At 37.4% G+C, this 15,524-nt stretch overlaps 1 protein-coding gene across 1 annotated transcript in view; it reads left to right on the plus strand.

The window, feature by feature from the left end:
* The window catches only part of TTC27 (tetratricopeptide repeat domain 27), a 100,037-nt gene that overhangs the window by 48,086 nt on the left and 36,427 nt on the right, over positions 1 to 15,524 (plus strand). The window contains exon 11 of the mRNA XM_070428968.1: positions 13,409 to 13,504. Coding sequence (XP_070285069.1) covers positions 13,409 to 13,504 — 96 coding nt within the window. The remainder of the gene's footprint in view (positions 1 to 13,408; positions 13,505 to 15,524) is intronic.

Below are 15,524 nucleotides of genomic sequence, written 5' to 3' on the forward strand. Positions count from 1 at the left end.
AAAGAAGGGGAAGATGTAGTTTCATGATCAGCATCTTAAATTATTCATGAGGAATTGCCACTATTGAATGGAATTCTATTTATTAAAAATTCACTTCATAATAAAACAGCAAAATGTTGAATGATCAGAGTGTTAAAATGATCAACTATGCATATTTTATTAAGATAAGTGTATGATGTCTTGTTCAAGGAAACCACATAGTACCTTTTTTGGGGGGAATGGGGGCAACCAGTTTAAATGTCTTTTAAAGTTTTGGCCTTCTGAATGCTGCAAATAGTACTAGAATACATTCATTTATTAATGAAGGACATTTTGACTTAGAAATGATTTGCTTTGTATCCATTTCTTCCATTAACTTTGGCATATAAAGTAATCATCAACATTCATTTTTCATTTGTAGCAACAACTAAACAAAAAAAGGTATAGAAGTAAATTTGTTTACAGGTGTATAATATATCTTTTAAATTCAAAATCTGCATCATTTTATGAATTGTGCAGGTTGTGTTTTTAGACATCAAACAACACGGATGTGCTTTGACTGGGGCAAATGGATTTAAAGAAAGAGCGGAATCACTATGCTCTAGCATTTTGCCCGTCTTGGCCATTCTATACCTGGAGTCTCTTCATCTTGCCGACCAAATGCTGTGTTATGAGGGAGTTGTTATTTCTGCCTCTGGAGGGTGTATCTCAAAGAAAATCTTTTCACTTTCCAGTTAAGAATTTTTGGAAATTAGCCAGATCATATAACAAGATAAATGTGAAATTTATCTAATTTTCTATCATTGTTGAACCATTTACCTCATAATCCAAACTTTTGCCAATTCCTCTGATGAGAGTTTGATATTACTGTGTTTGTTGAAATTACTGCATACCTGAAGAATAAGAGGAAAATGATTTGAAAAATACTTGTATATATAAAACAGTGTTTCAAAAAAAGTTTTCGTTTCTGTGAAAATCTGTTTCCTTCCTCAGCTGGATAAAATGATAAAATGCTAAAGTGGAAAGAAAAATAAGCTAGAAGGAGCTCTTAGGGCCGTGGTCGGCAAACCGCGGCTCTTTGGCCCCTTGAGTGTGGCTCGTCCACAAAATACCACGTGCAGGCGCGCACGTACAGTGCAATTGAAACTTCGTGGCCCATGCGCAGAAGTCGGTATTTTATGGAAAAGCCACACTCAAGGGGCCAAAGAGCCTCATGTGGCTCTCGAGCTGCGGTTTGCCGAGCCGCAGTTTGCCCACCACTGTCTTAGGGCAAAGCTTGTCATATTCCAAGTTGGGAAAATGCAGGTGTGATGAGGTCAGGTGACAGGCTCCAAGTTGCCTGGCTAGTTAATGACTCGGTCTGGACTATAACTTACACAGCAGGCAGTTACATTAAAGGATCCAGTGGCAGGCCCCAAAGATGGCAGGTTTGCAAGGGATTTCTAGGTGAGACATGCCAAACTTAAAAAGGAAATAGTGTATCACAGCTCAAGGTGAATAAACCAGCACTCTAAGATCACAGAGGAAAAGGAGCTCCAAGTTGAGGACAACCCATTAAAAACACTCTACCTCGAGGAAATTCTTCTAGGCTGGAGTTCTTTCTTTATTGCATGTTCAGTATTATTGTCCAGTGTTTCCTTATACCTTGCTTCTTAGCAATGGACTATAAAGTAGTCGTGTTCTCTATTGTCATCCAGTTTCCCCCTCCCTGTCTGACCCAAATCCAATACTAACCTTTTCTTTTTCATAAGCTCATGTCTTGTTTTCCCTCAGTGTGGTGACTGCAGTTCTCTATGCGTATAAATCCAGATATGAAGCAAATTAATTGAACACATACATTCGAAGAGACCATCTTACTTATGTCCCAACCAAAAAAAAGTTGTGCAAACCAGTGTTCATCATTATTTTCTGTCATACTAACTGCTTTAACTTAGTGTTCGATAAACTGAGCTCCGTCATTGAAGGTTAATGTGAGATTATTTTATGTTCATTATTAAAGTAATCTTGCTAATGAGTGTTACTTAACCTGTTTAAATTGTGACGTTCTGCTCCTGTCCAGGTGGTTTTGCCTCTGAAGACAATTACCTAGCAGGGATCTTTTCCTTCACCATTAAATTTTTCTGGAAGGACATTGCATTGAGTTGGGAATGTGAGATTATAGCCATTTTCTGTCACTAGAGACTATTCATAACGGTAATTTGACCTTTTTAACTGTGGTAGGTAATTGAGATTTCATAATTTTTAAACAAATTTTAAAAAATCTGCTTTTGGTTACTGTAGCTTCGCTTATGCTTTGAAGGAATGGGGATTTTTATGGTTAATTATTGGAGCGAAGAGGACCCAGACCTGGGTGCTTGGTATCATTGTGGAGATTATTGCTCCCGTGTAGGATAAATGATTTCTCTTTTAGGAGTTGGTCATTTATATGACTATTTGTTTCTAAGTAATGATTAAGGGCATGTCATAACAAAAGCCTTAATTGGGGGGGAAACTGGCCACAGTAACATACACTAAGCTTTGTACTTATGTTTGAATAATTTGAGGCAGAGATCCTTTAGATTATTTTTATATGGATGGAATGCCATACTCTGTTAGGCATTATGTGTAACATCTGGACTAAGCACATGGTTAGTAAATGGCAAAGTGTGTTTTGCTTTTTTAAACTATGTCACTGTTCTTAATTGTTTTAATTATAGAAACAATACCTGGTCATTATAAAAAAATGTAAGCAATACAGAAATGGAAACTAAAAAGCTTTCCTCCCCCTTTGCTTGCCTTCCAATCTCAACAATTTATATCCTTCTAGATCTCTTTCTGTTTATAAGTAAACAATTGTGCTTTAACAGCAATAGGATCATGCAATCTACTAGTATATTGCTTTGTACCTTTTTTCTTTTTTCCTCACCAGAGGATATTTTTTCCATTGATTTTTAGAGAGAGTGAAAGGAAGGGAGGTGGGGAAACAGAGAGAAACATGATGTGAGAGAAACACATTGATTGGTTGCCTCTGACTGGGGTCAAGGATAGAATCTGCAACTGAGGTAGTTGCCCTTTACCGAGAACTGAACCCTCGACCCTTCAGTCCGTGGGCTGACACTCCTAACTACTGAGGAAAACCAGCCAGGGCTCTACCTTTTTTCTTTTACTATAACAGCTTGATCAACTCTGCATGTCAATGCCTGTGGATCTAGCTCATTCATTCCAACAGCCATATGTCACTCTGTTAAATGGAGGTTATATAATTTATTTAACCAATCCTCTATTTTTGAAGGTGCTTTTTAATTAATATATTTTTATCTTAAACTGCATATGAAAATGTTAATGCACATAATAATAAAAAAGAACTTAGTTTACTGAGAAAGATTAAATTCTCCTCCAATTCCAAGTTCATTTTTTTATTTTTTGTTTATTGTCTAAAGTTTTACATATGTCTCCTTTTTCCCCTGATTAACCCACCCCCCCACCCCCAGCCATTCCCACCCCTGGCAAGCCCCCACTGCTCCAGTGTCTGTGTCCATTGGTTATGCTAATATGCATGCATACAAGTCTCTCACCCCCCCCCCCCCGCCCCCCCAATTCCCCTGCCATTTGTCTCTGGATCTATTTTTGTTCATCCAATTATGTTGACCATTTATATCCCACATATGAGTGAGATCATGTGATATTTATCTTTCTCTGACTGGCTTATTTCGATTAGCATAATGCTCTCCAGTTCCATCCATGCTGTTGTAAATGGTAAAAGTTCCTTCTTTTTGGTACCGTCTCACACCTGTCAGAGTGGCTATCATCAACAAATCAACAAACAACAAGTCCTGGAGAGGATGCGGAAAAAAAGGAACACTCATGCACTGCTGGTGGGAATGCAGACTGGTGCAGCCACTATGGAAGACAGTATGGAGTTTCCTCAAAAAGTTAAAAATGGAACTCCAATTTGACCCAGTGATCCCACTTCTAGGAATATATCCCAAGAAACTAGAAACACCAATCAGAAAGGATATATGCATCCCTATGTTCATAGCAGCACAATTTACCATAGCTAAGATTTGGAAACAGCCTAAGTGCCCATCAACAGATGAATGGATTAGAAAACTGTGGTACATCTACACAATGGAATACTATGCTGTTGTAAAAAAGAAGGAATTCTTACCATTTGTAACAGCATTGATGGAACTGGAGAGCATTATGCTAAGTGAAATAAGCCAGTCAATGAAAGAAAAATACCACATGATCTCACTCATTTATGGATAATAAAGACCATTATAAACTGATGAACAAAAATAGATACAGAGGCAGAGCAGCATCGAACAGACTGTCAAACTACAGCGGGAAGGCTGGGGAGGGTTGGGGGGGAGAGGAAGGGCTAAGAGATCAACCAAAGGACTTGTATGCATCCATATAAGCATAACCAAAAGACACAAGACACTGGGGGTTAGGGGAGGCCGGGGGAAGGTCAAGGGGGAAAAAAAAGGAGACATATGTACTACTCTTTGTAATATTTTAAGCAATAAAAAAAAAGTTCCTTCTTTTTTATAGTGGCAGAGTATTCCATTGTGTAGCTGTACCACAGTTTTTTAATCCACTCATCTGCTGATGGGCACTTGGGTTGTTTCCAAATCTTAGGTATTGTAAATTGTGCTGCTATGAACATAGGGGTGCATATATCCTTTCTGATTGGTGTTTCTGGTTTCTTGGGATATATTCCTAGAAGTGGGATTACTGGGTCAAATGGGAGCCCAGTTCATTTTTTAGCACATTCTTTTTTTGTTGTTATTGTAGTGGTTTCCATTATAACTTTAAATATTTACACTTCTATTAATTATCTTTAAATGCTATAGTTTATTTCTTGATTTATCAACTTTAGATAGAATCTGTCACCTCCACACTGAATGATGTTGTTTAGTATACTGAGTTATGCCATTGAGCTATTCAAATATTGGAGACATGAAAATGTGTCTTCCTTTCTGGTTCTGTAAATCACCTGCATTGATAACCATATGTGGCATTTGAAAGTTATTGATAAGTATTGACTCATGGGACTATAGCTATGCATTTATTTGTTGGAATAATTATAGTTACTACTGTTTATTTCAGAACTTTGTATAGTTAAATACCATTTACTGACCACTCATATGCCAGGAGCTAAATAATTCTAGTACATAGACATTATGTACATTTTTACCGATGAAGAAACTGAAGGATAGGACACTGACATGACTTACCCAAGGTCTAATAGCTGGGCTGGAATTCAAATCTGGTCTACTTTGGATTTTGAAGTCCACGCTTTTATCCTTCATGCTGTATTGTTCCAAGGAAGCTGTGAAAACTGGCTTAAAGAAGGAAAAAAGCTATCAGTATTAGACTTCATCTGTATAAGGCACCATCTGGAGGAAAGGGGTTGAATGAGTGTTGGCAGGAGGAAGTGAATAGAAGCTTTTGTGAGAAAAGCTTGGGTTGCAGAAGTCGGTGCCTCAAGGCCTGTGATTTAGGTGAATGGAGAGGGAATTGCAGTGCACACAGTACCAGGATGTGGTCCTGTGGGAAAGGACCTGCAAATGGTGAGTGCACTGGCTCCTGCTAAAGCCAAGAGAGGGGGCTGCCCAAAGGGATGCTGATGGGCTGAATCCAGGATATGCGCTTCATGATGATAGCTTGGTAAAAACAGGCCATAATTAGTTCATAGATAAGTAGGGTAAGAGAGTGGGACAAGTGATGTACAACACAAAATAAGCTTTATTATCTATGGTAAAAAATTAAAAAAAGAAAAAAACACCTGGCAAGGTAAAGAAATAGGAAATAGCCAAGAAGTTTACTAATGGGATGGAGTAAAGCATCCCGACTAAAGCACACTCCCAAAGACACTAAGCGATAGCTTCGGTCAGGTTCCAGGCAGGGACACACTTGAGTTCTTTGGACAGAGTCACTTATGTTGATTGAACTGACACATTGGCTTTCCCTGGGAGAGCGCCCTTGGTGCATCTTAACAGCCTTACGCAACATTTCCCAGACTTGCCTGAACCTACACACCACTTCCAAGTTGCTTATTAAAATAGGGCTCTTCAGTCTAGCTCTCCGAGATTCGGGGTTGGGAGGTGGGGATTTGGAAAAGACTGCCTTAGGCAGAGGAGCACTGTTAATCTTTAGTAGCTCCAGCCATATGATCAGTCATACCTTTTAGATTATCAGCTAATTTCTGCTTGGCTCTTCAGAAAGCTGATAAAAACTTTGATATCATGCTAGAGAGAATGAATGGCCTTCAGTGCAAGGGTAGATCTGTTCTTTTAAAGATACATGTGCCATACTTTTAGATATGAGCACATGAAGTCTACATCCTACCACACCTGGTTCGGAATTGTTCTTTTCTACCAAATCATTTCCCGTATGCTGATTTTAAAATGTAGTCTTTCTCTTCTCTAGTTTTGGGGGGGAAGTTTTTTCCCTCCTGAGAACAGAACATTAAGAAGAGAGGACACATCACTGCTTTCTGGGGATTATTCTCTCATTTACTTTGTCATAGCAATACCCTCTGACCTGCAGTACTGTGGCTCCTGAAGGTTGGAGCGTTGTTATTGCGTGGGGCTAGGGAATCCACGTGCCCAGGTAACCTTTTCTCAAAGGACACTCAAGGTATAAATGCTTCGAGGTGAGGTGTGGGGGGAAAACAACTTTTTAAAAGAGGGTCTTAAAACTTGAAGACAGTCTCATATCACAATAGTGATACAACATGAAGTTGTCTTTGGTTGTGTTCTCGTTGTGCCCAGACTGAGCCCTAGTCTATTCCTCACTCTCTATTCATTGTCATTCCCGTTTATCCATGTCTTCTGTCACCCTCCTAGAGTACACTCTGGCTTTCAATTCCTCATGATTGGTTTAAGGTATATTTGCTTCTCTCTCTCTCTCCTTCCCCCTCCCCCGCTTTTAGACCACCTCCAGCTTTAACTATAACCAAGTGCTCGTGAAATTCATGACATTTAGAAGCTGGAAAGACAAAATGGCAAGTGATAGGGTGGGACACTGGTCTAGAGGCCATTTACCTAAATTTCTGGGTGAAAGCTTGCAAAGTGCTGTTTTCTCACTGAGCACATTGTTTACGCCCATGTTCATGAACATAAATATACACAGTAGTAACTGAGGCTTCACTTTCTTACAGTCCCATTCTAGTACTCATCTAGTATTCACCCCCCTACATTCTTTCCCAGGCTATTTGGGTACTTGGTTCACCCCTAACGAATGTATGTGTACTTGTGTTGCGCTAAGGGTGGCTAAAACCCACTAACAAACCCCAAATGCTTGAAGTAAAACAAATACTCTTTTGATAAAGTCATATATTCAGAATATTGGGATTGCAGAGATCATGTAGGAAACCTCCAAGGTGAGTGTCATTGTGGTTAGCCGAACAGCTAGATAAACCCAGAACAGAATCAGGTCACTTCACTTACCAGCTCTGTTTCTCCCGAAAGGACTCCAGTTTATTTGTATAATGGAATTATTCACCATGTCTGTATGGGCTTCTAATTTGTTTGAATATAATGGAATAATTTAAGAATGAGTTGCTAGAAATAATTCTAGTCTGAAAAATGTAGAGATGTGCTGTAAATATGCCCCTCTATTTATAGTAACTTTGCAAATAAGAAAGAGTACAGTACTTTGCTTTTGTATAGTAGTTGAATGTCCTAAATTTTGTTGGTAGGTGGTTCTTATTTTGGTGATTGTCTTGCTTAAAGTGCGAAGAAGTATATTTTATGTCGGAGTAAAAATAGGTTAGAATTCTGTTCTTAATCTTTATCTGTATCATACATATGGCCTAGTCAGGTTCTTTGGAGCGGGAGTGTACTTGTACCCGGGCTTATTCATGGGCTCCAGCTCAAATAGGTTTGGTTCCCTGCCCTCTCTCTGCTGTGGTCTTTGCCATTGGAGAGGATCTGAGACTATCAGGGACACTTACTGTGAGATCATCTAAAAGTATCTTAGAGTATCTGAAATACATAACAAAATTGCTTATTAATAATCACGAAGTGTTTACTGGGTGTTTAATATGTTTAAGCTAGATGCAGTAACTTCAGCAAACGACGTGAGTTTTGCTTGAAAATAAAATGTTTTTTCATGTAATTAGGACTTCATAAAAGTAAATGTTGTGGCTTTTTATTATTATTAAATAAGCATTAGTTACTTTTTTTTCCTTCCAGAGAAAGAAAAAGAATTTGATAAAAAGAAAAATTTGCCTCCCTTTTGATGAAGTAATTCAGTGAACCTTTTATTTATGTATTATAACCATATGTATTCAGCCAGAAGTTTTTCTTCTCTTTGCTCCTTCATACAACTAAACAGCTTTGGGCAGAAGCATGCAACCTTTTTGCTATTAAGTTTCTCTGAAGTAAGGCCAGAAAGCTTTAAAAATATTTTGACCAAGATGGTTTAGGAGTGTGGTTATGTCTCAATTTGTTCTGACTGACTTGATGGAATAACATCTTGGATTGTCAAAATAGTGATGTAATGAGTATCCTCTCATTCTACAGGATATTCTTAGGCTAACCATATATTTCCCACCTAGTATAGTAGAGAGAGCCCCCCAATTGAGGAATGGTTTCCCCGCTCAGAAACTGGTCTCCTTGTCCTGTGCTTTTGCTGGGATATGTTACATTCTTGTCCTTTTTCTTTCTTCTCTTTCTTCTGAGGAAGTTTGGATTTGCTACTTCTCTCTTTCTCTTTTTTAAAAAAAATTTCAGTTTTAAAAATTAACTTTGTAAAAGCTTGAAACAATTTCAAACTTACAGAAAAGTTGCAAGTACAGTACAGCTTTTTTTTTTTTTTTTTTTTGAAGTGTTGGAAACTAAGTTGCCAGCATGGTGCATAACCGTCCTCAAATAATTTACAAGGACATTCTCTTACATAACCATAGCATGTGTATTAACACCAGAAAACCAACCTTGCCATATTGTTACTATCTACTCCTCATAAGACAGGGCTGTGAAAAATAGTCAACTGGCAAGGAAATAAAATTTGACTACTATGTGATGCAAAAACAGTTACTATTTAGAGAAGGTCTAAATGTATATCAGAAAAAAAAATTTGCTATAAACTGAATGACAAATTAAGAGACAGGTGAAGATGATTATGATAATAGAGCTGCTGTCCGTGTGTTTGCCTAGGAACTCCAGAATATGTCTGCATTCACTTAGATGCTGAATATGTGAGTTCTTTTGATGGCTGACCACTTGACCATTGGATAGGGTAGCCTTTGACTTTGCAGTTGGCCATGGTACCTTTTCTCAGTGTCAGCCCTCTTGGTCATATTGGTCTGCTTCCTGATGTAGCTTCCAGATGTTCAGTTATTCAGTATCCCTGTAGGTCAAGCATGTCAAACTTGTGGCCCACAGGCCTCATGTGGCCCACAACGAATATTTTTGCGGCCCAGCCAATATAATGGTATGTAAGAAACATTTTAATAAAAATTTTGTAACTTAATTTTTACAATATCCTGTTATACATAATTATTAGTAACGAACTACAATGTTCACTAATGACTGATTACTATAATCATGTTGCATTCATTTCCCTTACATGCAGGCACACCATTTCTCTCCACTAATACTAGAAGCGAATATTTTAGCAGTCGATTGCCACATCATTGGTCTTGTACTAACTTGTTTGGTGTGTGCAACAGGAAATATTTTGCTTTCAGAGAACAATAAAAATAGATTTATTTGCATTATGCTTATTAATTTGTGCAGTTATTTAGTGTCTGGTAAGTTAATGTTCAAGAAAATATTAATTTTTATTAAAATGTTCTATTATTTTATGTTAACAACTGGAGGCCCGATGCACGAAATTTGTGCAAGGGGCTCGGCCCTCGCAGCCGTGGCTGCTTGCCTTGGCCCTCGCAGCCACAGTGGCTTGCCTTGGCCCGAGGCAACTGTGGCAGCTGCCTCGGCCCTTGAAGCCCTGACTTCATCCAGAACATCATCTGGAAGGACATCTGGTCTAATGAGCATATTACACTTTTATTATTATAGATGACTCATTTATTTCAGCCCTTTGTATTCAGCGTGTCTCTATCAAAATATACGTACGTTTCTATGAAAATTAAAGGCTTTGTTTTTTTGCGGCCCACATAAACTTCAACCTTGTTTATTTAGCCTGTGTTAGCCTTTGCGTTTGACATGCTTGGTGTAGGTATTTCAGTTGGGGTGGGGGGCGGTTCTTCAGTGCACACCACTTTTCTCTGTCCACTGTCCCTTAGGAGGGGTCTTGCATGAAACGACTGTCCAGCCTTACAGCTCTGTTACTGAAGAATAAGAAAGCTCACTCTCTGTGGTCAAATAGATCACCTTTCATTTTCACTTTGTTCTGAGAAAATAGTCCTAAATGAAATTCTTTATATAATTTTTCTCCGATTCATAGTAGAGAGTGCCATTGTCAAAGTGACATTAGGATTGTGAAATAGATACACTAAAGAACAATTTTTCTCAGAAAAAGTAAAAGGGCTGATTAATAAGGATAGTTCTTTGAAGGAACTGTTAGAGGAAGTCTTAGTTTTTTTGTTTTTTTTTGTTTTGTTTTTTTTTTTTGGAGAACAAGAAAAATAGGTTTATTTGTGTTGCGTTTATTAATTTGTGCAGTTATTCAGTGTCTGGTAAGTTAATGTTCAAGACAAAAATATTAATTTTTATTAAAATGTTCTATTATTTTATGTTAATGTTACTCATTAATTTCAGCCCTTTGTATTCAGCATGTCTCTATCGAAATAAACCTACGTTTCTATGAAAATTGAAGCTTTTGTTTTTATGTGGCCCACATAACTTAAACCTTGTTTATTTGGCCCGTCTTAGCCTTTTAGTTTGACATGCTTGTCTTAAACCTTTGATATTCAAATCATTTTCTTTTGATGTGTCTACCATGCATCATGTTAACTGGTCTTACTCTACCAGAGTTGTCAATGGTGTTGCATGTGATCCGAGTAGTTCTTCAGCATTACATTCATCAACTGAATGCAATCTTAAGTGTTCTTGCAAAATTTGCAATTTCAGTTTGAAATTGGTTTGCATTGTATTGTCTTGCAATATCAGAACATCTATTGGACAATGATCAACATAAGCTCACACTAAGCAGAAAGAGATGCTTGAGTAGAGACTAATTTTATAGGTGGTCAGGTCATTAGAAAATAATTTGTGTTATTATACTTTAGCTTTCCTTCATATCCTCTTAATTTGGTGGACTTGGATAATAGATATGTAGATAATGAAGACCTTGTGTTTCCTGCAAACCAAAGCAAATTCAGAGCCTTTAAATGAGATCAGTATTGCTAAAGTGTCCTAAATGCAAATCTTTTCTGTAATATTTCATTATTAAATAGGATGTACTTATCTCTTAAATTTAAGTCTTGAGTATATACTTTTATTGTCCTAATTGTTCAATGTTAATGAATTCTGCCTCCCCCAAGTGATCCCGAGCTTCCCATGAGTAGGATGTCTGGTAATGAAACACAGAATATATCTTACATGATGGAATAATACTTTTTGAGGTAGCACTCACCCTAGAAGTTGTTCTTTTTCCTTGTCAAATTCCAAGGTGGCTTATAATAGTGTCTCCCAAATATGTCCTTTGGTATTCTGATTTTCCATAAGAAGTTAATAAAGGATCCAAGAGAAAACATTTCCATGTTTAAAATTAATTTAGGAAAGGAATGTAAAATGAATCAGCCACTATGAAAAACAGTAAACAGAATAGAGATTTCTCAAAAAATTCAAAATAGGTCTATCATCTGATCTTGCAATCCATTACTAGACATTTATCAAAAGGAATTGAAATCAGGATCTCAAAGAGGTATCTGCACTCTTATGTTCATAGAAGCACTATTCAGAACAAGATAGGGAAACAACCTAAATGTCTATGAAAGGATGACGAATAAAGAAAATGTGGTATATACATACAATTGAATATTATTCAACCTTTGAAAAAGAAAGAAATCTTGTTATATGATATACACATGAACAAACCTTGAGAACATTGTGCTAAGTTGAAATAAGCCAGTCACAAAAAGTCAAATACTGTATGATTCCACTTACATGAGGCATCTACTAGTAAAGTAGTCAACCTCTTAGAAACAGAAAATAGAATGGTAGTTGTCAGGGGCTGAAGGAAGGAGGAAAAGGAGAATTTTTGTTCAACAGGTATAGAGTTTTAGTTTTGCAAGACGAAGAAGTTCTAGAGATCTGTTGCACAACAATGTTAAGACTACTGTACTATACATTTAAAAATAGTTAAAATGAACCCTGACCAGGGTGGCTAAGTGCTTAGAGCATTGGCCTGAAGGGTAGCGCGTTGGATTCCCACTCAAGAGCATGTACCTCGGTTGCAGGTTCAATCCCCCAGCTCTAGTTGGGGCCCATTTGGGAGTCCACTGATGGATGTGTCTCTCTCACATCAATATTTCTCTCTCTCTTTCTCTCTCTCTTTTCTTCTTCTTCTTCTTCTTCTTCTTCTTCTTCTTCTTCTTCTTCTTCTTCTTCTTCTTCCTCTTCCTCTTCCTCTTCCTCTTCCTCTTCCTCTTCCTCTTCTTCTTCTTCTTCTTCTTCTTCTTCTTCTTCTTTCTCCTCCCACACCTTCCCTCCCTTCCACTCTCTCTAAAAACAGGCAATGGAAAAATATATCCTCAGGTGAAGTGCTGGGGTCCAACCCCAGCAGGTCCAGGGGTCCCCAAAGGTGTGGACAGAGTCGGCGATGAAGGAATGACATGGAGACAGCGTTCAGTTGATCAGCAACCTAGCCAGGATCTCTAGCCAGGAACTCCAGCCAAGTTCTGGTCAGGATCTCCAGCGAAGTTCTGGTCAGGATCTCCAGCGAAGTTCTGGTCAGGACCTCCAGTGAAGTTCTGGTCAGGACCTCCAGCGAAGTTCTGGTCAGGACCTCCAGCGAAGTTCTGGCCAGGATCTCCAACCAAGTTCTGTAGCCAGGTTCTGGTTCTCCAGCCAGGTTCGGTTGCCAGGTTCTATCCAGGTTCTCCCGCCATGTTCTGTCTAGGTTCTCCAGCCAAGTTCTGTAGCCAAGTTCTGTCCAGGATCTTTTGTCATGTTCTCTGGCTAGGTTCTGGTTAGGATCTGATGATGATCTGATGAGGATCTCATGAGGATCTGATCGGAAGTCTTAGTTTTAAAAACATTCTGATAAGTTTTAATGTACATGTTTATGTTAATGTTGATTAATTTTAAGTTTTTTTTAATATTTAAAGAAATACAAGAAAAAATTTATACACCCCATCACCTATCACCATGACTTGTGTTTTTTTTTATTATTTATGTGTCCACTTATATAACTTTTACAAGAAGAATCTTGTTTAAATTAAAAAGATTATGTATATATAATTTTTTTAATTTAAAAAAGATTATATATATAATCTTATATATATATTCTGATTAGGATGTGTGCTCTTAAGGCTCTTGCAGACCAATTTGAAGATAAGACTACATCTGTATTGGAGCGTCTGAAGATTTTCTATTGCTGTCAAGTACCACCTCACTGGGCCATTCAGGTATTGTTGTTTGTCATTGGGTATACTTTGCTTTTGAAAGATAAATGTATTAGAAAATAATGATTTCCAATTTATGTCTGTTTTCAGATATTTCAGTGAAAAGAATTAAAATAGCTGGGATTGTCCATTACTTCAAATAGCTATTTTGATTAAAGTGATATTAGACTTTTAAAACATTTAAAAAGAATTTAAAACTAGATAAACAGAATCCTTGAAATTAAATAATATAACCACAGGCGCTTTCATTTTCAAAATAACTTTTTACATTTAAAAGCCCTGTAAGTATTTTCTGCCAAATAATGAACCTTTAAACCAGGTTATTTACAGAGTGTAAAAGAAAGCATTTATTTCATACTCTATTGTAAGATATCCTTAACTACTTTCCTCTTCTTGAGGATATGAGATTACCTATTGTAGCTCCTAACTCCATGTTGGGGTGGAGATTCTGACCCCCTGACCCATTCATTGATCCATAGTTCTCCTGTGTTATAGGTGTGGTTCCCTATTTTGTAAAATTTTTAGCACTGAAGGCGATTTAGACACTTGGTCCAATTTCTTAATTTTACAGAGAAGAAAATTGAGGCTTGTACACTTTTCCAATGTTGGTCACATAGCTGTTCATAAACTAGATCTCTAGTTTCCCAACTTTTAGTCCAGTTTACCTTCTTTCCTTATCTCTTCATTACAGCCATTAATAACAACTTTTACTGCATACTTAGTGTGAGGCATGCATTTTGTTTTGCATCTCACACACATGCTCTTATTTTATTGTAACAATTTTGTGAAATGCCCCAATTTGTAGGTGAGGAAGCTATGGCACAGAGATGTTAGGTGGAGCCAAATGACGCCAGCCAGAAATTCCTAGATTATTTAGTAACTATTGTCATTTGAACCAGCTTTAGAGTTATAAATGCCAGCCACCATCCAGTGACTCAGAGTCCCCATTGTAAGATTTCTTAGAGTCATTTATATTAAGCATAGGAGACTTAGGGGGTTTATTATACATTGGAATTCACATTATCTATTGAAGGAGTCTTGACAAAATGTAGACACTTAAAAATCTTTGTTATATCATCTGAAAGGAGTAGCTTCTTTTTAAAAAAATATATATATTTTTATTGATTTCAGAGAGGAAGGGAGAGGGAGAGAGAGATAGAAACATCAATGATGAGAGAGAACCATTGATTGGCTGCCTTCTGCCGCTCCACATTGGGGATCAAGCCTGCAACCTGGGCATGTGCCCTGACCGGGAATCAAATCTTGACCTCCTGGTTCATAGGTCGATGCTCAACCACTGAGCCATGCTGGCCAAGCAGGAGTAGCTTCTTCATAAAGAAAGTTTAACAGCTGGAACTTTTGGCATGCTGTTGACCATGATCTCTGAAATGTCTGAAGTGCTCTGTACTGTGTGGTCTGTGGTGGATAAAGCTCTCAGACTCTCTGCTATTATTCTGACAAAACATGTCTGTTGAGGGTGTAGCTTTTAATATGTTTTTGAACAGAAGCTTAAATTATATACTGTTCAAATAGAATTTAGGCTAATTAAATACTGTTCAAATAGAATTTAGTCTAAATATTTATTTTAATCTGCTTTGGAAGCTGTGGATTTTAGGGTTTTGGGGTAGTTACATAAACATCCTCTTTCATTAAGAAATTAAGTCATTTTTTCTGTCATAGGAAGTAACCATATCTTTAAGTATTATTTTCAAAGATCAAGAAGTAACAACATAGTTTACTGTAAAAAGAGAATTAGTCTTTACTGCTAGCCAGCCTTATGCTTAGATGCCATAATTTTTTTATTAAATGAAAAATTTAAACCACTGAACTGCATGGATTTATTCCACATACCATGCTCAGTTTTTAAAAATGTCCAGTCAAATATCCTAAATATCCCAGCCAAGTTCTCTAATACTTTATACTTCATGAGATACAAAAGAATTGGACCCGCCCCTTTATTTATTTTGATAATATATTATAATTTTCAACTATATTTAGTCAATCCCAGATTTTCCATATCCAT

The sequence above is a fragment of the Myotis yumanensis genome, unplaced genomic scaffold (assembly GCF_028538775.1).
Source record: "Myotis yumanensis isolate MYYU_CA2020_CCGP unplaced genomic scaffold, mMyoYum1.0.hap1 SCAF_11, whole genome shotgun sequence".
Lineage (NCBI taxonomy): Eukaryota > Metazoa > Chordata > Mammalia > Chiroptera > Vespertilionidae > Myotis > Myotis yumanensis.